The sequence below is a fragment of the Fulmarus glacialis genome, unplaced genomic scaffold (genome assembly GCF_000690835.1).
Source record: "Fulmarus glacialis isolate BGI_N327 unplaced genomic scaffold, ASM69083v1 scaffold23979, whole genome shotgun sequence".
NCBI classification, from domain to species: Eukaryota; Metazoa; Chordata; class Aves; order Procellariiformes; family Procellariidae; genus Fulmarus; species Fulmarus glacialis.
In genome coordinates, this window is record NW_009231923.1 from 1 (window position 1) to 24166 (window position 24166).

A 24166-nucleotide genomic window follows, 5' to 3' on the forward strand; every position below is an offset into this window, starting at 1 on the left:
TCAGGGGAGGTGGGAGGACAAGGGGGACGGTCTGTCTCCATCCCCTCAGCCTGAGGTGTGAGAGGGTTTTGACTTGTGACGTTTTGAGTCGTCTCAACACAAATAGCGTCACACTTGCATTTTGTGTGGCCCCGGGAGCACCCTTGCCGCAGCCACATTGGCCTGGGCATACTTCGATTTCCCCGCCGGCGAGCGGGCCTGGGCTCACAGAGGGGCCTGCGGCCTCCTCATCCCGCTGGCGCAGGGCCCCTCCTGCCCCTTCCCCACTAAACAACTCCCTGCAGGACAGACGTCCCTGCTGCTTCTCCTACAGTCCCATTGTGACGGGAGGGGGAATGACTCATTCATCTTTCCTCCTTTTTTTTTTTTCAGAATTTTGGGTATACTGATTATCCTCTCGTCCTTTTGGCTATAAAAGAAATGCCAGTGCGATTCCCTGGAACAGCATAGGCTTGGCTCTGTGTTGCTATGCCTGTGGCACGTGCCAACGCATGCTCCTTTCCCATGGAGTTGCACTTGGTGTGTGGAAGTAGAATGCACAAACGGTTCAAACGAACCTTTTTACCTGTGTTAGCACTGGAGAAGGGTCATTTTTTTAAACTTTTGTTACTTGCGTATGACTGCACTGTGTTTCAGTGTAAGTCACGTGGAAAGGACGAGTCCAGCATTTCCAGACTTGGACGTGTGAAGTTGTGAGGGATGCCTTTGCTTAACACTTCTGACAATCATCTTTGATGTAGGTGCTTAAAATGCAGCATGCGTGTTGCAACATCAAGGCCAAAGCCTGTAAATAGCCTTTCATCAGGCCTGCTTGTAAAACCCACATTAAAAAAAGAGATCAATCAGCACTTAGATAAACATGCCCCCATGACTGCTCTGTTTGTTCTTAGTCTCTTGGTACCAACACCACTGTAAAAATATCTGTGAAACAAAGAAGCATTCTAAACACTGACACAGAAAAGAATAAAGTTAACACCTAGAATTCTGCCAACAGATTCCCCCATGGACTATAATATTATTAATGTGATCTAGAAAAGGGATTGTACGATGAAATGGCAGAAATTGCTTCTGCTAATTGGAAGAGTGATAAACTACTCAAGACTAGTGGAGATTATAAGAAGGGGAAATTATATAGAGGGACCTAATATAGCTTTGCTATTGGGCACCAAGATGGAAAAGTACTGAAAGATCTGTTAAAAAAGTCACAACAAATAATAGTTTGTAGCTTTCCATCTAAAGAAATCTTGCAAAACATTTGAATATATGTAGTTGGACAGTAACACAGCTTTTACAAAGAAGTACAAACTAAATAATTGACTGTGAAATTTTGTAACATCTGTTTCTCATTGCTGTCTTCTTTACTTACGCTTTGCATTAACTAGGCTTCCAGTTTTAGTTTTAGACTAAATGTAGAAACCTTAGCCGGGTTACTGTTACTGGATTTTTGTTAGTAGACTAAAAACCAAAAAAAAAAAATTTAATTGGCTACATGCTTTAAAGCCAACAGGGTATGCCAGTGAAATATTGTAAGTCCCATTTTAAAGATTATTTTCTTGTATTCTTTCATCGTTTTAGTCTGTGTCGTGGTTTAACCCCAGCCGGCAACTAAGCACCACACAGCCGCTCACTCACTCCCCCCGATGGGATGGGGGAGAGAATCAGAAGAGTAAAAGTGAGAAAACTCGTGGGTTGAGATAAAGACAGTTTAATAGTTAAAGCAAAAGCCGCACAAGCAAGCAAAGCAAAACAAGGAATTCATTCACTGATTCCCGTCAGCAGGCAGGTGTTCAGCCATCTCCAGGAAAGCAGGGCTCCATCACACCTAATGGTTACTTGTGAAGACAAACGCCATCACTCCGAACGTCCCCCTGCCCCTTTCCTCCTTCCTCCCCCAGCTTTATATGCTGAGCATGATGTCGTATGGTGTGGAATATCCCTTTGGTCAGTTGGGGTCAGCTGTCCCAACCGTGTCCCCTCCCAACTTCTTGTGCACTCCCAGCCCACTTGCTGGTGGGGTGGGATGAGAAGCAGAAAAAGCCTTGACTCTGTGTAAGCCCTGCTCAGCAGGAACTAAAATATCCCTGTGTTATCAACATACTTTCCAGCACAAATCCAAAACGTAGCCCCATACTAGCTGCTATGAAGAAAATTAACTCTATCCCAGCCAAAACCAGCACAGTCTGTTGCTTACATTAATGAAAGTTAACGGGTTTGTGTGCAACCTAAATTGCTTTAAGGTAGTTTTGAAGTGAATCACTATCAAATTTCTTACGCTTCACTAAGATAATGGCTTAGTCTCTCCTCAGTCTTTGTTTACCCACTGTTCCTGCATGACATGCTAAAGCATCCCAACTTTGCAAACACAGGGCGGAAGCTAGATACCTTTATAGTCTTAGGAAATAAAGCAATATGCCAAATTTTACTTTGTGTTGGAACTTTTAGTGGCACATTTAGCACCTCCAAATGGAAAACCTGAATAACTTTCTGGCAACTGTTGCTGTAAACCTGTAGAGTAAATACTGTCTCTAAGTAAGTCACAGGGATAATCTGAGGTTTGGAATTTTAGTGGTCTGTATATGCATTTGTACAGAAACGGGGTAGTGTCTAATATGGAAATTGATAAAAGTCAAAACTTAGAAGAAAATGAATTGCTCAGGCCTGGTGCGGTCAGATCTGACTTTGAAGGGAGTGCCTCTCTGTGTATGTGAGAAATCCCAGTGCCACAAACGAGCCATTGGTCCACACAGCCGGATTCTTTCTCAATGGCAAACAGTTCTACAGAGCTGTGGCATAGGAGAGGTAGGTGGAGGCCATGGTATTTTGTTACTCCAGGCAACTGCCTTCCCTGCTTCTGTCTAGAACCAACCTAGACAGGGGACTTAAATAAAATAAGGCCCCTTCTATCCTTTTCAGGTGAACATATACATTTCTTATTAATTAGAATATTCTAAATAGAGTCTTCTCTCCTCTGTCACAATCAATGTTATGTGAAGAGCAAAAATAAGCAGCTTAATGTCGCTCCTGATGTAACAGAGAAAATTCCATGTACTTCAAAAAGCTGAATCAAATTTACTTCAAGAAACATTGAAAATTCCTGTCTTTAATGCAAATATAGTCCTTCTAAATGTTTCGAACCTGCCTTTCAGATTGCAGAAGCTGAAGGAGATGTTTATATCAAAATTTGGATCAGTTCCCAAGTTTTATGTTCGTGCACCAGGGCGAGTCAACTTAATAGGTAAAAGAGAAAAGATAATCGTCTGTTATTTTATTTTATCTGCCATCATGGAAGCCTAGTAGTTTAAAACAAGAATCAAAAGAATGTTGGTCTTAATTTTATTTTTTTCAGAGAAGTTGCTTGTGATAAATGGAAAAGAGAATATAACACTTTACTACCTTTTACTACATCTCGTTATAAACAACTGCACACTCAAATATCAGTTTTGGAAGAAACATTTATAGACAGAAGTGATGGTTTTGAAAATTGAAATAACTTGCCAGCTTATGGTTGGATACCATTTTTTTGAAAGGCTTTGAAAATCTAATCTAAAGTAGTTGATGAACAGTGCATCCACAAATTAAATTAGTATATTTTTTCCTCTTCCAATATAATTTAAGTTACCAAATATAACTAGCCAGACAGCAATACATGTGATAAAGCATGCAATGATTTTACCATCATCTCCTCTTTCTTTACTCTTCCATAGAGATGTGTTCACAGAACTTAGAACAGTTGGTTGTGATTCACTGGCAGACTGAAGAGACACATTATTTTGTATTTAGGACTTACTTGTATTTCTGTGGCAGCCTTATTTTTGAGATTTCTCTATCCATGTTAGGATTGTGCTCTCCCTAGAGCTCAATTTCTTGTATATTCATAAAGTAATCCTACGCATTTGAAGACATTGTAAGTAAAAGGATCCTGCAAAACAAAGCTTTAAAAATTAATTAGTCCATTGTGCAATTAATGATAATTTTTATCTCGGTGTTGTGTGAACATATCATATAGATTAAATAGACAGCATATGCTAACTGGGAATTATTCCCAAGAGAGAGGATGTTTACTACATACTTTTTCTATTTGAATGTTACTTTATGTGTTGTATATAACTATATTAATGATTTAAATACAATTATTATTTTCTTGGAAAAAGGTCCAGAAATTTTATGAAAAAAAAAAACAAAACAACATTTGCACCACAAGCCTTATCTAGTGGCTAATGAATCACCCACATGAGCAGAGGAAATCACATAATGGGCAGTCATGTGGTGCCTTTATCTCTTCCAGTCATAAGTTAGATGTGATTGATTTGATTTGATTTTTTGTACTGTCACAACAGTGTACAAATAATGTGGCCATTCTTATTGCTGGACAATAATCTACATAGTGTTTTTTAAATTTTTATAAGCCAATGTTAAAACATGGCTTATAAATGGCCATGGCCATGGCCATTTTAACATGGCCATGTTAAAATGAAGATTTATAAACAGATGTAATAGATAAAATCACTACAGAAAGAACAAAATTTTTGTGCAGTAATACGAAATGGAGGAAATGCACCCCAAACTTTAAATAATAAGAGTTGAGACTATACTCAGAAATTGCCTCGTACGGTAAACAACACTGAATCCCTGTAGAAGCCCTGTTACTGCTGTTTTAGAAAATTATTCAAAAATATTTTAATTGTCTGTTTCTTTGGTAGGAGAACATATAGACTACTGTGGTTATGCTGTGCTCCCTATGGCTATAGAACAAGATATACTGATTGCAGTAGAACCTGTAAAAACTCAAGTTGTGCAACTGGCAAATACCAATTCTTTGTACTTGTAAGTAATTACTTTGTTTATTCACTAATTTTTATGAACCTCTTTATGCAATTGCAATACGGGTTAACTTTTCAGAGATCTGACAAACTTCCATTGCAATATAGAGTTTAATTGTGTAAGATGAATGATATAAGCAGATGGAATCCCACTGATTCTATGTGCATGTTAGTTTAGAGCAGTAGGTTCGCTGCTTCTGTCTCCCACCTGTTTGTTCAGACTTCTCTTGTGAGGCCTCTGATTTTTCAATCTTTCTAAAAGTGCAATCCTGTCTTCCCTTCTTTTAGCTCGTCTTTTCTTGATGTAATCCCCATAATTGGCAGCAGTTCAGTTTCTCCTGGAGAAGGAGTGAAATGTTTTGTAATCAATTACTGCATATGTAAGCTAACACTCCCCTACTCTGGAGAACCTGGGGCTGTATTTTCACAACACAACAGCTTTAGCAACAATTCTGGCTCAAAGAATCTGTATTCCCTCTTTTCCACTTCCTCCACAGCTGCTTGTTCACAGAATCACAGACTGATTTAGGTTGGAAGGGACTTTTGGAGATCCCTTGTAACCATCTTGATGGCCTTCTGCTGGACTCCCTGCAGTTTGCCAATTCTTTCTTGCATTGGGAAACCCCAAAACTGGACGCAGTATTCCAGCTATGGTCTCACAAGTGCCAAACATAGGGAAATAATCCTGCCATTCTTTACAGCTTCAGCCACATTTTTCTGCCTCCTTCCTTGTAACAGACTGATATTTGTGTGGTTGCATGGCAGTTCGGATCAGGTCACTCATCCACATGAGCTTTTGTGGGCATTTTGCAAAAATCAGAATCAGCACAAGCTTAGTTTAAGCCATTTTACTAAGCCATTGGTTTAAGGCAATGGTAAATTACTCCCTGACAGCACGGTGTATGGCAGCACAGGGACAGGAACATATTGCCAAAAGTGGGAACTATTTAAGTACATATTCCTGCTTAAAGCTCAGTTTGTTATAAAAACATGTTCTGAGCTGCTGCCTGCAACTAAGGTAGTTGAAAGGAATTTTTACTTCCATGGTAAGTATAAATACTCAAATATTTTTCACTCACTTTTTGGAGTATGTTTTCCCATTGTAGCTGGGCTGAATTAAGTGTTTGCAACTGCCAAAAGGCGATAGCTTGCTTCTTTTACCCCTAGTCTCCCTGTCCCTGCTTCTAACATTGATCCATCCTCTGCATTTTACCAGGTGTAGAACTTGTCTGATCTTAAGGTAAAGTGCACTATTCACCCATTTTTTGCCTGGTTAATTTTCTGTCATTTTAGTGAATTGAATTGCCGTGCACTTAGCACTAAAGCTGACGTGGGATAAACAGTGGGAACATGTAGTGGTGAGCAGGGGGAAAGGAAATGAAAGATGTGAGTGGGACCTTTCCCTTTCTTTAATAGCAGCCTACAACAGGGCTTAAGCTGTATTGCAAAACCATTCTGCAAAAGGCGATAGTTCCAGAATTATAATAGCTTTGATTAGGAAAAGTTCTTATAATGGATACTAAATAAAGCAGTAACCAAAAGGTAAACATTTTTACTTGTCTTTAAGCTTTGTCACATTACATCGCAATTGAAATGGCCTTCTCCTAAGGTACATACAGTTCCTACCAAATGTAGAATTACAGCCTTTGAATTCAAATTGCATACACAGTCACTATATTTTTATATCTGCCCTGATTTCCGTTGAAATCAAATGTTTTAAACCATAAACCAAGAAGAGGTCTCAGAATACAGCATTAAGCATCTCTGTTTTGTTGAGACACTGTTGCTTAAAAACAAAACTAAAACAGGCCCATAATTTCATAACAAAGAAGTATTTTTCAACACTTTGAATGTTACACCACATAACAAAACTGTTGACAGTATATCTTTTTTTCTCAGCCTGTTACACTGGTAGATTTATGCCTGTGGTGAATGCATATATATAGGCCTTTGGCGAACAAGGACTAACCATAAGCCTCTGTAGAATCACTGTTTCCTATTTCATTCTTGTTTTGTGAACTGGTAAAATGTGTAACAGTTCTGTAGCCCTCTTCCACCCTGATAGTTCATGTTAACTTTTAGGAGAAACAGTACAGAGAACAGGTTGCGAGAAAAAACAGCTATGTGTTTTTCATCATAAATCATGCCAACTGATCAGATGCCCTTTATGTTATTTGGGCTAAAACGAGATTCAAAAGTTAGTCTTTTGGAGTTCCCGATACCTCCCCTTCACATAACATCTTTGTAATTGAGAAGTATGTGTACAGAGAATATCTGACAGGATACTTCTCAAAATGCCTTCAGAAATACCAGAGGATGATAATTATCCATTGGTTTCCATCTCGTGGCAAAACCTGAAAATCTTTTTTTTAAAAAAACAGGTTTTTTTTTACAGAGGACTCAAACAGATAAACTAACAGATTGACAAGACAATGAGGTTCTGTGAGAAAGAGCCAAATTGGTCTCCCAAAAATAAGGATTAAAGCAGTAAAAAACACCTCAGCCACGTGGTTTTTTTCACAGTACTCAAAAAACTCACGTCTTCTAATTATACAGAAGAATTGGAATGCTTATGTCTAGCTTTGGAGAAGGGGCAAGCTTTCCCAAGAATCCTTTAAAACAGAAAGGCTGGAGCAGACAATATCAGAGTATTTTTTACTTTATGGGTATGCTTTTCCCAATTCTTTATTTTATTTTATTATAAAGTTCTTATATCAAACTGCCTACCTTCCAGTAGGAGGACTGAAGGCAAGACTGAAGATTTACTGATTTAAGATAAAACTTGGGCATTTAGGAATTGGGTTTTATAACAAATTGAATGTGATAACAAAAAGTAGACTTAAGGATTCTGGGGATCTCAACAGTCCCACATTTTGTGTTTGTATGAATTATGTCCATATGAAACCTGCCAAAATCAAAGCCAATTTTTCTTTCATTTTCTATGTGAGAAGACTGCAGAAATGAGCAACATGCATTTTAAGAAGTCATTATTTTAATTTAGCTTGAGAACCACCAAATACAATCATAGGATATGTCTTCTTGTTCAATAAAGTTTTACTTTGTCTGATTGTATAAAAAGAATTTTAGAACTCTTTTTTGAGGGAATTCAAATTTGCTTTCTGTTAATCACTTCTACGCATTGATTTCCATCAACCTTGCTTTTTTACAATAATAATTTAGGATTATAGTAGAAAACAAGCATAAGCAAACACAGGATTTTTTTAATCTTCATGACTTTTGACAAGTATTTTCTATTTTACGAGTACTTCTGATTTTTTTATTATATTCAAAAACCATGAGCAAAATGATGTTGTTTTATTCTCTGGGAGATTGTTCTAAATATACATGAATGTCAAATTGGAAGAATTTACAGCTATTCTCAAACTTTCCTTGTATTGTATTCTCAATACTCCCTTTCAGATCTTTTGTGTTACTCTACAAACCCCAATAATTTCTGACACTAACTTTGTACAATTCTTTGATGCTGCATTGTTGATGAAGTCCTGTAAGTGGCACTATTTTAAACAGTTCAGATTAAAAGACAGCAACTTACATGTTAAACTAAACACCAATGTCTGATATTTCTGCACTGCATTGAATGTTGAAATTGAATGTGTAACTGACAAAATGGTAATTCTAAGTTGATACTTAAAGTTTAAGATCTGTCATGTAACATTGAGCTAGGAATAGGTTGTAGACTGGTAATACAAGCGGATTAGCTCACTACAGTGTAGCTAGCATTAGACCATATGAAGAGGAGGCAGGATTGTGGGTCCATTTTTACGCTGGTTGTCAGGTTTGGGGGTTGCATAACACAAAAATTGCAGCCTTTAATTGAAGAATTAATAGAATAAAGTGAAGTTTTCAGCTTTCATTTGAAGACAATTATATCATTGTAAAGATGCTTTATATTAGTATAACTGTTTCTCCATAGGAAACAGAATACTTCACCGATAAAAACATCTTCACGCTGGTATTCATTACAGGTATTAGCTAGCAGTATTATTTTGGATAAAAATAAAAACAGCACATCACTAACCTACACAGTTTACAGATACAGACTGGGACTAGTGTGAGAATGAAAAATTCCATCCTCTTAGGAGTTGCAGTACACTCTGCTGTATAATTTCTTGAAAGTGTTTTTATGCCCATTAAACAAATATTTCAGGGAATTCAGCTGCCTCTGTTCACATTGTTTGGCAGACCTTGCCTTGTAAAGCACAGCTTAGCCTGCAACTTTTGAATATGTTTTGTTAGCTTTTCTTGACATTCTCAGTGCCTTTCCTCTTTCCGTGTTGGGCATCTGCTGTAATGACATCAGGTAGATACAGTTATTGGGTGTTCAACAGTATAGACTTCTAAACAATCTGCACTTCTTGGTGACTAATGCATGCTCCTCTGAGGCCTCTGCACATCGCTCCATGCCCATTTTGACAGCACCTATCTGTAGCATTAGTTTCTTTAGGAACATTCAGGCTTACCATTTTTATTATTTTGAAATGAAGATGGAGTAGGAAAACCATTATCAGAATTATGCTGGAGGAAAGAGATAAACTATTTTAAACTAAATTATTTTAATTTTATCTTGTAACATACATAACACAATTTTGCAGCATTAGGCCTGTTTTAGTGAAGTGCCATTCAGAGCAAAGGTAATGAAGATGAATTCCTGAGCAGGGATTACCAGAGAGCCTGAAGTGTATTTATCTCTATTCTAGGTTTGACAGATAGGATTATTTAGATTTTCACTTCTCTAAGAGATCAAGAGAACATACACAAATGTAATGGAAGGCATGCTGCCTTAATTAAGGATGCCAAAGGCAGTTTAATTTCTGAAATTACTTAATAAACTCTATAACTTAAGCAAGAATTCTTATGCTTCCATCTAAAATATCCTTACAGAGTTGATTAATAAAGAAGATGTGTACAAAAAACCCCGAAAAACATTGCACTGAAAAAAATCAACATCGAAATGTTTTTGTTCATCAGCAGATGGCAGTAACAAGCCATGTTTTTTCAAACTAAATTTACTAACAAGTTAAAGCCTCAAGGTTTTTCTGTTTTTGCAGGGATTTCAGTACTAGTGTTAATAACATTCAGATTAACAAAACCAAACCTCAGTGGCATAACTACTTCCTGTGTGGACTGAAGGGTATTCAGGTAAGCCAATTCCATTTAATTTATGAAATTAATGTAGAAGTAAAATACGACAAGCGTATCTATTCACCTTCAAAATACTTCCCTGCATTCTATAGCTTTTCTTGACATACAGTTAAGTATCTTTATGTTAAAATTTGAAGAGGAGATACGAGTGGGTTTTTTTAAAAATATTTGCAGAGCACTGTTTTCCTTTTTATTACATAAATTACAATAGCAAATAATTACTTATTTGGTAAAGTCATGATCAAACTCATTATCAAGATGACATTTCTGTATTTTGAAGTTAAAAAAGAGTGCTTTCCAATGGAATTATCTAATTAAAATTTGCTTTTAAAAAGGTTGGGAGGCTTGTCTGTCAGGAGCCAAAGATCATATTTTAGTCCTTTTTTTCCTAAGGAAAGATTTTAAAAAACATTAATTTCCATTAACGTTGGAAACCTACAACTTGTGCACAACAACTGAGTGAAGCTGATTCATGCAGTAGGCAAAAGAAAACGTAAAAAGTAAGTAAACAGCATACAGAATAAATATTCCAGTAAGAACCATTACTTATGCAGATTTTCAGCATGTGGAATTTGAATGGGATTTTCAAAATTTCCTGAGTTAAGAGTGCAGCTATGCAGGAAACGGCACACTTACGGTAAAGGCAGGAACACTGAACAGACAGACATTTTCCTGTCTGCTCATTTGAGCTTTATCTTCTCCTTTGTGAGCTAGCCTGTCTCCAGACTGACTTGAAGCCTGAACTGCTTGTGAAACCAAGTGCTGATCGTCAGTATTGTCCTGGGAGGCAGCCTGAATTCACAACTGAGGCTTCCTATAAATCTCATCTGCTGTTTGCAGGTGATTCATGGCCCTTTGAGGAAGAACCATGGTGACTTCTCAGCTCGATGTCAATGCACTGATATTTCTGGAAGGGCAGATGGGATAAACAGTGATGGCTAGGTCAGGAACAGGTCACCACAGCCAGCCCAAATTATGGGTAAATGAGCTTTTTAAAGCACATGAAGCTTGCCTCAGGATAGGCCACCTAGGTCACCCCATAGGACGATCCAATAGATAAGGACTGCAGACAGCCAACAAAGCCTGCCTCAAACCTGCCACTGGAGTCTTCAAAGTACAATATTTGGAACAATCAGTGCCACAAATTGCTTTATTACAATCCACAGTTCCTAATCAGATCCCCACCCCTATGTTTAGACCCCAATAAATTACTTATGTTTGCAGTAACATGAGTATTTTCAATTTTGTATTGCTCAGTAACACAGGCATTTAAATTGCATTGACTGTAGAGATATGGATTAGGTTTCTTTACAATATATCCTTTCTTATATTAAGGCTAGCATGATATTATTTATTTTGCAGTCTGCTACTGAGATTTGTTTCCTGAGGACAGGCTTTCATACTTGAAGGTTAATTTGCAAAGCAGGTTTGCAGACTCTAGCACTGGCAGAAAATAAGCATAAATGTTACAGACTTGAGAAACTCTGAAATACAAGTACTCAGAGGGTCCAGCGGGATAATCTGTTTATATTAAGTTGAACATGCTATCCTTTTGGGACAGAACTATTGCAGAACTTGGCAAAGTCCATTTTCATTTTTGAAACTGAAGTACGTTTTCTATTTAAACATTGCGTGATAAGTTTGCAAGCCTGATTCACATTCAAGACAATCCAGAAACTGTGGATCGGTTTCCGGTTACTCAAATATTTTCTGTTTTTGAACAAGCCTGTCTAGTGTTCTTCATGAAGGGGCATGGGCAGCAATAGTATTTCAGGTATGAATTCCCTTACATTTGTAGAAAGGGAAATTTAAAATAATTTGAAGTGATGGTAGAAGACATTAAAGGAGGCTTTTGGTGTTTGCTGATATCTACCATTGGTATTTGGTTGAAGTTGTTTCAGGGAAAGTAGTAGAAATCTTTTGAAGGTGGGCATTTCTTTATGGAAACACTGCAATTTTTTCTGATTATTGACACCGTAACATAGTTTATTGACACATAAATCTGTATCAAAATGTAGCTAGTCATATACCCCATATACATTCAATGATTTTTTAATAAGTACTGCATGTTTATTTCAAACTAACAACAGAAAGAAATTTATATTAAAGTGATTATAAATAAAAAGACAAAGCAACTGAAGAATATAATTAAAAGAATATGTACGGATTTATGACTTCTGGATTAAATGTATTATCTGTGATATCTGTCATATATGTAAAAGTATTTTAAACTTTATTCTAGAAATAGCATGACAGAGACTATCACCGCTAGTGGGTATATCTTTGTGCCTCCTAAAGCATAGTGTCCTTCAAGTACCGTTGTGGTTTTCTCAGTGTCAGTCCTGTGGGTGCTTCAGGAGATAGGAGTATCTGGCTTTGAATACATGGCTACTAGTTCCCCATCAGCGTGATGTGCCTCCCTAATACCACATGCCAGCATTAGAAGTGAAGCATAAAGTGGACCTTAAGCTCTTCAGGATGCCTTAAGTGAGGAGCTGTGGAGAAAAGGACAGAAGTAGGGTATAAAATTATTGGTAACCTCTGGTACTGTCACCACGGCAGCTCAGAGCAGAGCCAGTTGCTGCAAAACCCACCCACGAAGCTTGGTAAATTCTTGGGCGTTTAGCCCATACTGAATTCTGCTTGGGGTACAGTTCTGTCAGCTCATATATGTTTGTGTACAGGAATTGCAGACATACCTTTGGCTGAAGCCCTACCATTGGCTTTGCTCTTAAGGAATAGAATGAAAATTTTGCTTTATTTTGGAGATACCAGAAGCAGGTCCTTGGTTCCAGCAACTCAGCAGAAAGATTCTCTTTCTAAGTATCAGATAATTGCAAGCCTGAGCCTGTCTGTACTTGAAACTGAGATTGTTTATTTTTTCATTGTTAGGAACATTTTGGTCTTAATAACCCAACTGGAATGAATTGTCTGCTAGATGGAACCATCCCTCCAAGTTCTGGTCTCTCTAGCTCCAGTGCTTTGGTGTGCTGTGCAGGACTCGTGACACTAAGAGCTAATGGAAAAACCCTCTCTAAGGTAATTTACTGTAAAACACAAGAGTGTCAGCAGTAAAATTCTACTTAAAATTAAATATTGTTAATGCCTGTAAACATTAAAAACACGATACAATTGTTTTTGCAAAGAGTTGTTGGATATAAACTTAAGATATTGCACAACTGAGCAAACATCTTTGGCCAAATTTTGGCAGGATTTGAATTTGGCAAGAAAACAGGCTTACATTAAAGCTGAAAAAAGGAGCATTATTGTAAGCCTGTATTTTGGCCAACCATCAGGTCCATGCCTGGACCAGATGTGCTATCTGCAGGCCAGGACTGAGGATGTATCTGCTAAAGCATGTGGACCACACCCCCGAGGCCTTTACCCTCTCCCTGAATGACTTTTCATGGCTTTAACAGCAGAGCATCTGTTGGAGGGCTGTGGAACAATTTCTTGATAAATTATATAATCAGCACAAAGTAGAGGTAAAATTCTTCCATCTGACTTTCCTTATTCTCTTCACAGTTTTTTTGGAATGAACATATTTACAATCCAAAATGTGTTCCTCACTTTTTTAAACAAACATTAGTCTAAAACCAAACCCCAAGTATGTGACCTGTTAGCAGTACAACTGTTAGTAGAATTTGGCTCATGTAATACAAATTTCTGGAGGACTCATGGTCCTTGAAGGTGCCATATGGGAATGAAGTTCTCTCCAGTAAAAATGTCTGGTGAAGTGAAACTAGGATCTTAAATTAGAACATTGTCAGGAACAGAAAAGAACAGATCTAAATGTGACTGCTATGAATATTTGTGTCTATTGTCTAAGGCAGACATTCCCAAATTGTGGTACAAAGCCAACTTAAAGTGGTACATGATGATGGCAGCTGTTAACTGTGCTTGTATACAAGCACTTATCTGAGCCATGAGGTAAACAGATCCACACAGGAGGTTTTTGCTGATCATTTGTGACTTGCTTCTCTATGTAGCTGCAGCTGCAGCAATCGGCTCAGCAGCAAGTGCTCCATCCCACATTGCACAGCTCACAGTGCTTGCTTCAGGAAGGTATCAAGCAGGGTTAAGGCAGCAAGAAGCAGGATTGATGAGGCAGGGTAGCTTTTTTATGTAGGAGGATGTGGCTACAGTCACTGTCACCCTGCTTTGTGTTGGTGCGATGTGTGGTCAAAAGGTAAGTAAGGGATTGAACACTTAACAGAGGCTGTAGTTTGTGAGGTGAGACATGTAGTGCGATGGTAGATGAAAACACGGAATTGAGGATCCCACTTTGATGAATGAGACTTTGCAGTAAGTGAGCTGGAGGTGACAGACGTGCGTTTTTATACTGTGTACCTGGCCTGGCAAGAAGCTTCTGGTTTTGCATAGATGGTCTTATCACAGGTCAGCACCATCTCTGATGGTGGTAACCAAACGAGCTAAGCTTGGGAACTATTGATCAAAATCACTGGAGTGCATGTGTTCAGAAATTGGTATCTGCAAAATCCATAAAACTGACAGAGGTCAGAAAGCCCAAATTTTACTAGGTAGTAGAAATCTGTATCTGGAAAACCAGAAGCCAGGTTTTCATTACTCCAAGAAATGCTGCACAGCTTTCTTCGGAGAATAAATGATACAGCATGTAGCTTGAGTTGAATTTACACATGGCTTGGGAGTACCGGCCGGCATTATGCCAGACCTGTTCTAAAGAAAGGTGCAAAACGCCTTTTGGCATTTTCATAGAAACTTGTGGAGGAACAGAAGGAAGACAGAGACTCCACTGAATGTCTTTGCTTCTCTTCATGCGTCCTGTTCAATCAACCCAAAATCTCTTCTGCTTGCTGGTTGGAAAATGTGCTGAAAGTTAATCTTGTGTCTCAAATATAGTTGGACGAACACAGGAGACACAATTGCACATTTTTGTCAGGAAATCCTGCTGTCTGCAGCCAAATATTTTGCACTTGTGATGAAAAATGAGCAATTAATGTACAGATGAGAATTCTCAATAGCCAACATTGGAGCACAGTTAAGAACATATCCAAGGTTTTGTGTGCTTGCATAGACCAAGACACCTGGTTGTGGTGGTTAAGACAGAGGATGACAGCTCTGAAGACTGATTACTTTTGTCGAGGCTCTAAGTTTCCCCAAATCCTACAGGACAGTAAAAACAAGCTCAGTGTTCTTGGCTAATTTATGATTTAGCATTAGAGACCTCTTATATCTCGCTAAATCCAGATTCTCTGTTGCACTGAATTTATGCTTAGCCGCGCAGAACTGCCTTGTATAAGACAGAGCTAGTCTGAATATAAATTAGAGCAATCTAGGCATGTGAGCCCTCAGAAGTATAAAACGTGCTCTGGCCACTTCTTTCCAGCTCCTAATGCATCCTGTGCTGGTGTCAGATGGTATCTGTGCAGGATCCAGTAATGCTGGCTGTGTATCAGCTGGGAGCTCCCCCATGGCAGGGGAATTCTTAGCTGACCAGAAATAGGGGCTTTCCAGATCCTTTCTACTAGAAAGCAAACCAGGACCTTGCATTTTTAGGGTTCTGGATATTTATGTGTTTGTTTATTTTTAAGGAAGAAATAGCGCTTTACCGCTCCCCTCCATCTTTTCTTTTTCAGATGCTTAAGAGTTGAGAAAGTTGTAAATGGTAACAATATTTGGTCATGGTGGTAATTTTACGAGAAAAGATTGACTTTTTGCCCCTCATTAGTCTGATGGACTTTGCAAAATCTTAATATGATGGTCTGTAGCAGCAGGACATAGAAGCTTTCGGCTTTGGAATCAAATTTGGCTGAATTGTAGGGCTTCTGTAGCCAAAGTTATGAAAAATTGACCTTTTACTGAACGGAACATTTATCTGTTTTGTTTCTGTGAAACTATTTTTATGAGAATATTTGAATTATATGCTCTTTTTCCTGATAAATGTAAGTTTAAAATAGTAGCTGTAGAGTAAAAGTCGTTGAAATTTGGAGCTTTTATGAGATAACACTTCCAGTGTGAATTTTGGGCCTATGAGATTAAAAGCCAAAAAAAACCAAAATGAAAAATACTGTAAAAGCATGGCTAGAATTTCATGGTGGCTTACTTTAAAAATAGCACTTTTTTGACGAAAAAAAATATGCTCTCACTAATTATTGTGTGTAGCAGTCTGCAATAGGACATTGTTTCAGTGTGCATACAATTTTTTTTTTAAAAACCCATCACACACATACACAATAGTTTAGGGAAAATACCAGTCCGAGACAATTCAGCCAGATGTGCAGTGCTAACCAGTTGCAGCAGTGCAATAGCATTCAAATAACAAGATGGAAAATTTAGAATGCAATCTTTAAAAAGAATCCATTTTTCTCCTCCAAACAGGATACCAGTCTAAGACTGTGTTGGCATCACTCAAAGAACAGCAGTGCTCAGTATTAGCTTTTGATTTTGAAGTGATTTTTATTTTACTGTTACAAAATCAATCTTTTGTACAACTTTTCATCAGGAGAAGATACTTTTTGTAAAGGAAATAGAATAATGCTCTAAATTGTCCCAGCTTTGTGTTTCATGGTAGGAATTAATGAGTACAGAAAATCATTTAGTACTTTTGAATAACTAGATTTACTTGAAAGATGTGATGATAGTGTTGCTGTCCAAATGTTAAATCTTGTGGTACTAAGTTCTGTTCAGGCACCCTAACATTTTTTCTGTTGCTCAAGGCTGGGCAGCTGTGCACACATACTTATTGGGAAAAATAGATCAAAAGTGAATATGGTTTATTTCATTTAATGTGAAATGTTGAGCATAGGAAGTTCAATTATATTTGGCTCTATGTAGACTGAGAAAAATCTAAATCAGACAGGATGATAAATAGAGGACCTAAATTCAATCTGTAATGGCACAGTGTCCATTGGCTTCAATTTTCTCAAACTATGGCTCAGGTGAATTTGAGTGTGGGATTTTCAAAACGTTCAACATTGTCCTGTATTTAAACAGTTACAATACCTGGTAATGTCATTGATTTCAGTGGGAGAACAGATAGGCCAACTGAAATCCTTTCTACTTCGTTTCTGAAGCCTGTATATAATAATGGCTTTAACTGAATGCTTTACCACTTCCCAATAATTTTTCTGATGTGCAGTAGGGTTTTAATATCTAGCTATTTGGCAAGAAAATCTGTGAATATTCATACTGATAGTGTGACTTTGAAATTAATAATGTGTGCTTATAATACTGGTTAGGATTATTTTATAATATTGTTGCATCAAAAATGTTTGGTAGATGCACGCTCAGGTTATTTATATGAGAAACTCAAATTGCTTACACAAAAAATGGTACATAGATATTGTATTTTAAAGTACTGTTAATATTGAGAGACGTTAAAGTTCCTTTCTCCCTGTGGAATTAAAAACCAGGGTTCTTTAACTTGTTAAGTTTGACTATGTGTGTTTGTAATCAAGGGGAAACAGAGTACTTTGGGGCAGTGGTAATCAAAGGCCGTAATCTCTCATCAACCAAATTGATAACCTTCTATTTGAGCATGTTAGAGGGCAGACGAAGTCAAGCTAAGATTGCTGTGCTTATGAGGACATCCAGATACTATCTGACAAATATTTTCCCATTTTGGAAAAAAGTAAGCATAATTACCTTGCAAAACATATATGAAGTTTAGCTAATTGGGATTTTGTATGCAAACTGGAAGCAGATGGTAACTTTCAGCAATCTATTCCTAGTCGAGACCGGATATTAAAAATAAGGTGGTAAAAATAACCTCAAAATTTGGGCATCATTTTATACCTTAACGAATGAAACATAGTGCCTTGTATTTCAGAAGTTATTTTCGTACATATATATACATATGTATAAAACATGCACAGATTGAAAAAAAATCAACATCTAACTAGACTTAAATATGCCTTAAATGATGGAAAATGTTTTCTTACTGTAAAATATTCATGTTTATCTATAAATGTTTCTTCTCTGTTTTCAGTCCTGTGTGCTGTGAACCAAACCCTGTAGAATTTCACAGAAAATCTACACTAGATTTGCCATAGAATGACCAACGTTATTTGTTGTGAAGGGAAGCAGCAGACTGAGTCTGACTTTTCAGATTAAACTGGCCAAAATGTTAATGAATGTGCATTGGGGAACCATTACTGTATTGCCGTAGAGAGAGTAAATGTACACACAGGACTTTTGGCTCAATAGATATTTAAATACTCCAGTTACTTAAATTTGCACGCTGAAGAGACTTTTGGAGCACTGAAAGTGGCAGTCTAAAAATAACTCATATTAACAAATGTATTTTCTTCATGGAGCTTCCCTTCATGAACAATAAAATTTAAAACAGGAAGAAAACTGTTTTTTGATTTTAAAGATTAGCTATCACTACTCCTGCATTGTTATATATAGAAAATTTAGCATGTTTAACTTTGGCCAAAATGAACTTACATAAAGCCATTGAGGCAGATGTAATTTAATACTATCATTTTATAGAGAAGGTTGCTTTATTTTGGCTGCTGTCATTCTGGATTTGTATATATCAAGTTTCTGGGTAATGTAGGGTGAGTTGTTCCAAAAAAATACTAAGCAACACTAATTCTGTTTTACTAACAAATATTTGCCTGTCTCCTACTCGTTAATTGTCTTACTCTTTTAAGGGGTTTAATCTTACACAAGTTTACTTTAAAGGTATGTGAGATTGAAAGGGATTGATCACTGCTATGGAACATATTGACAATGACAGTTATATAGGGACAAATTCTGTCACAGTTTACATACTGTCCAGACCCATTGCGTGAGTGAAAATCAGAGCAGTTGGCCCTTGGCCTCTTTGTAAGCAAGGGGACTATTAAAGGTGAAACTCCCTTATCTGTTCTCACTCAGATAATTCTTTAGGTTTCTATTTTTAGGAAATTTTTTATAAGCAAGTGATCATCTGTTCACTTTCATTATTCCTCAGATGCCTAAATACCTTTGTACATTTAGGCCTTCATGTTCATTATCAATAACATCAAACTGAGAGAAATTAAAATAGATGATGGGGCAACAGAGAATCAAATGAGGTGTTATTGGGTGGTACACAATTTATCATGCTGCTGAAGTATCAGGGTATATATGGCCAAATTGAATACAATGTTGGATTGTGCCTGGAAACAGTCAGAAAAATATTCTTTTATCAGTTCTTCAACATTTTTGAAAGACCAAAAATACTCAGTTGAAAATCAAAACCTGAATTTTAGGCGTTTCATATTGAAAAGTAAACAAGCAGAGAAAAATACATACTAGTGAAAAGTATCATTTTACTGAAAACCCACTTTTTTCATTAAAAATCCAAAACAAGGTAACATGATGCAGAGCTATTGATGAGTTCTTATTACAAGAAATCTCTCCATCTAGAGTAACTACACATAAGGCAACTAATAATAAAAAATCACAACCCATCTTTGTCAGACTAAATTATATCTCCACTAATATGATTTCCCAGATTAGACTTTCTGCATGCTGGATAGGAAATCTTGTAGCTCAAAGATAAAACAGTTTTAAGTGGTAGTAATTTCTTTCTTTGTAACCCAAGATTGACTTGCTCCTTATCAGGGAGAACCTTAAATTGTTTCAAACAAAAAGCAGAGGTAGTTAATATAGCTCTTAGATCAAAGGCTAGCCTAGGTCTGCACATGGGGGCCAGTTGCCTGGCAGACGAACTGGTAAGCACTGCCTCCTGCAATAGGATACATTCTGAGCAGACTTTAGAATTAAGCTTCTGAAAAAGGAACAACCTGAAAAAAATACATTTTATACATTGTTAGTTTTATATTTTTCCAAATGTTCTGACTAAAGTTGTCTAAAACCTGAGTTCAGTTTTGAAATCCTTGAGAGACAGCAGCTTCCTTAAACAGATTATTACTTCACGTAAATTTCTTAATGCTTAATTGCTTATTAGGCAAGTGAGTGAATTGTATGCGCTGAGATTCTACTCCTAATGATGTTACTTTGTATTGTTTTAATTATGGATATTCTCCTTTAATATGCTGTATCTTCTTTTGTTGAATAAACAACAAAAATGTTAAACTTAATATATCACGTAACTCACTGATACTAAACATCTCCCATGGAAGCACAGCCAACCTGGCATGTGTACTTGCCAACAGATATAAAAGCACTGTTTGCGTTTGTATGTATCATATTGGGTCTGGCATTCAAAAGCTGCAATATTTAGTGTTTCTTGACAGATCACCAGGAAGACTTCAAGGTTTAACTCACCTACCAGCTACTACTACTGTCATGTTTTGCTCATCCCTCTCCCATGTTCAGAGGCTGAACAGACCAATTGTACAAAATAGCTCAGGGTATTGCTAGACTAACCTTAGATATTTAAGTTTCCATTCCAGCTTCCCTGCTTACTATCGCTTATCTTTACAGACCTCACTACAGTCAGCAAAAGGGGACAGTTTGCTTCAGCCATGCCACTCCAAAGCAGGTTTAAACAAAGGGTCTTTGCACAGGACTGGCTGACGTGGTCACATTATCTCTCCTGTTGACTATGGTGTCAGGACAGTAATCTCAGTGAAAGAGGTGGAATAGTAGTGCTGAACTGGTTGAGGTTACATTACCATATGTCTATATCAACACTAATTGACACACATTTTATGTGGCTCATTTGCCAAATAAAAATAGTAAAAGATACAGTGACTTTTTCTCTAAGGTAGTCTTAAGAAAAGATTTAAGTCTGCCTCTCTCCTTTCTTAACAAATAAGATAAACTGGAAAGGATTCAGGGAAAAACCACATGGATGATCAAAGGTACAGAATGACCTCCATAAAAGTAAGCTAGGACTCTTTGGAAAAAGGCATTTGAAGGAGGAAGTGATAGAGGTCCATAAAGTGATGAATGTAATTGATGGAGTGGATAGGAATCAATTGTTCATTGCCACTCACATTGTAAGAGCCAGAAGGTATTAAATGAAGCTAGTCAGGTACATGTTAATAATCAACAAAAGGAGATGGTTCTTCTCCTGACAGGTTGAAGTCCTTGTTAACTGGATGTTCTACATGTTAAAATTTTGAATGAATTAAAAGGGAGTCTGGACAAGTTCATATATAAGAAATCCATTGTTGGTAACTTCAGTGTGCAGAATTCACATTCAGCTTAGGAAGCTCTTTATCAAAAAATAACTTTCTAGGGAAATACCATCTATACTTGGCCTTTGATCCATACTAAGAGCCCACTTTCAAGTACAAGATACAGAACTAGAAGTGGCATTCGTTTGACCCACAAAGGCTGCTTTTATGTTAATATATTCTATATTTTTATTCCGACCCAAGTCTTTTAATTTTAGCTAGCTGACAACCCCTGGCTTACTCATGGGCATTACATGCACTTCCCTTCTTGGCTAGGGTTTTTTTTTTGGGGGGGAGGGGAAGATGGGGGTGAGATCAAAGGAAACATCTCCTGATGTTTGAGCTTTACCTTTTTAATTACTACATTAAATATATCATTTTGCTTGTTTAATAGTGTAGATGACAGCTTAGGACTTACTGTCCGCATGATAGTTGTTATTCACAAATGATGACCTTGTCTAGCCAGTCCTGTTGGAACAAATTCCTGGAACAATAATACAGAAATTCAAAGGGCAGTAGCATGTGTGGATCACAGAACAGTTGGGATAAGGAAATTTTTGATTCATCTAAGTCATTTTTTTCTAGAGTCATAATTCTACTGTTCAGACCCAATTTTACTTTGATTTTAGTATTTTTTTGTTCCACTTTTCATTACCATCATCTTAAAAAGATTTTAAACCCACCCTGCAAAGGTTTCCCTGAGACCATATTCTTTAGAGAAATAAGCCACAATACTGGAAATAGGGAGGTTTTTGAATTCTCATTTCAGCTTTGTGACTGATTCACATGACTTTGAACAAATCATGTAAATATCTGTGCTGTCTCTAAATTGAAGATAACAGCAGCCTTATAGGAATGCTTTTAAAGTAAAGTATGTAAAATTCTATGAAGACTTAAATTATGATTTATTAGTGTTTATGAAATACTGCTTTAGGAATGGAAAAACCATGTTAATGAGTCTTGGGTGCGTAGAACTAGTTATGTTTTGTGGTTAGCTCCAAGTGATCTCTCGTATGGATCAGAATACATGGGATAGAAGTGTAGTCTATGTGCAGATGGGGTTGATTCTTCCTGCCTATTTGTCATGGTGCTTCATGAAGAGCAAATGTCTGCTTTCACCTACCTCTGCAAGAATGCCTGTTTAGGACTCCTGCGGAACTCAATAGGGGCAACATTGTTTATTTTATATGCATAAGAGTTGTACTTTGAGCCCTACCAAGGAGTGGCTGGCCCCCTCTAACCTACCTGCCTGGCAGGTGATGCTGTGGTGTAGCCTGGGGTGCGGTCCCCCTAAATGCAGCTATGAGAATGCTCTGAGTTACTTCTCTGCAGAAACTGCAGTGCAGCCAGGAGGAAAAAGGTGATGCATGCCTAGGTGTTGTTCAGACATACATTTGAGATGTTGCCAAATTGTGCAGTGAAATCTGGGATCTGAGAAGCTCTGTATTTTTACAGGTGAGACATACACTACAGAGAGATATAAATAACACATGATTCAAACACTCCCTGCCCTAAAGAACTTTTGAGTGTTGCAAGTCGAATGGAAACAAGGCATTGCTCTGAGATAGGCAAAAGTTATTTCCTTTTATTACATGGATCTAGCAATTTTTTCCTTAGAGGTATTTTCTGTGGAGGACTAAAGTCAGGGAACTTTAGTAGCAAAATGTGGTTTTTTCCGTTTCTAGTAATGAAGTCACACATTTACAGCATTATCATCTAAGAATCCCAAGTAGCAATTACTAATTACAAAGAGGGGGAAGATACTCCTCATTTTATTGAGGAAATGGAGCCACGATGCATTAAAGGGACTTTCTCTGAATCACAAGAAACTAAATGTGGAGCTAGAAATTGAGCCCAGACCTCCTGACGTTCAGTTCACTGTTTCAGTCATATGACCATCCTTTTCCAAGTATCAAATATGTACACAAGGCTCTCCAGTTTAGTCTTCACATTAGTTTCCAATGCTACAATTCAGTTCCTCTGAACTTTGCCCTTTAACTCGTTTTAGCAAAAAGGCAAACATTTGCCCATTTGTCTTAATAGTAAGTAGAAACTGCTTTCTATACAGATGACGATTTCCTCTCCATTCACATGCTTCTCATCCTAGTATTAGAAGGCCAGCCTGTGTCAGCAAGGGCCTGTTTAAATTAGAAACCAAATAATGTTTCAGGGATGCCTTGGGCTGTCTTGTGGAGAGGGTTCTTCTCAACCCTTGCCAGTTACTACTTGGTGGTCCTGCCAATCCTCGCTGAGTTTCAAAACAAAAGTTGCTCAAGCTCAAACAGTGCTGTTAGCCCAGCATACGCAGCTGGACAGCTGGTGAGCTGGGACGAAGCAAGGCCCAATGCTTAACCAGGCACAATTCACCAGACCATGTAAAGGGACAGGGGAGTGGCACTGTCCTAATTGTTAACATTCCTCCTCTGCAAGACTTCTCCTGATATTTATTTAATAAGCCCAGGCTCATAAAGTCTAAACGATTTAAGCAATCAAGTGGTAGCTGATGTGTATATGGAGATGACATGCAGCCAGACTAAGTGAAGGGTGAAATGCTTAATTTCTGACTTTGCAAAGCTTTATCTGGCAATTGCAGATGAAATAATACCTCAGGCGGCTGTGCCCAAGAGTGGAATATAACATTGCAAGTACCTCAGGAGCTGTATTTCAGGCCAGGTTTGCACAGCCACACCTCCTATTTAAGTGTACATGATCAGTGTGCTGGTGTAGTCTTTTCAGCCAGTGTGGAGAAGTTTCTGTTGCTGCCAGTGAGTAATATCCATGAACTCCAGTCTGATGTCTCCTGCCAGTGGCTACAAAAATCAGGCACGTAGTACGGCTCTGTTCTCAGAGGGGCAAAAGGCAGGGTCAGCAGAACTGGCTGAAACATGCCAGCATTTCCACATCCCAGCAACAGATGTTTGTAAATAGGCGTGCCTTCACATGTAGAAGGGAGTGAGCACCTAGAGACTCCTGTGTGTGGAGGTTTGTTCTTTCTTTTCTGTGGAGCTGTTGCTGAGTATTTTAGCATTTAATGGGGAAAAAAAGCATCATTACATTCATTAGCATTTCATTCAGAATTATTTC

The 24166-nt window shown here is 37.7% G+C and overlaps 1 protein-coding gene across 2 annotated transcripts in view; it reads left to right on the forward strand.

Annotated features, from left to right (window-relative positions):
* The first annotated feature begins 1510 nt into the window (after window positions 1–1510).
* Window positions 1511–24166, forward strand: part of GALK2 (galactokinase 2) — a 49029-nt gene continuing 26373 nt past the window's right edge. The window contains exons 1-5 of one of the 2 annotated variants that reach the window (XM_009584734.1): window positions 1511–1530; window positions 3147–3235; window positions 4701–4824; window positions 9890–9980; window positions 12876–13022. In XM_009584734.1, the coding sequence (XP_009583029.1) occupies window positions 1511–1530; window positions 3147–3235; window positions 4701–4824; window positions 9890–9980; window positions 12876–13022 (471 nt within the window). Of the gene's footprint in view, window positions 1531–3139; window positions 3236–4700; window positions 4825–9889; window positions 9981–12875; window positions 13023–24166 lie in introns of those variants that run through there. The other variant, XM_009584735.1, reaches the window with a different exon arrangement.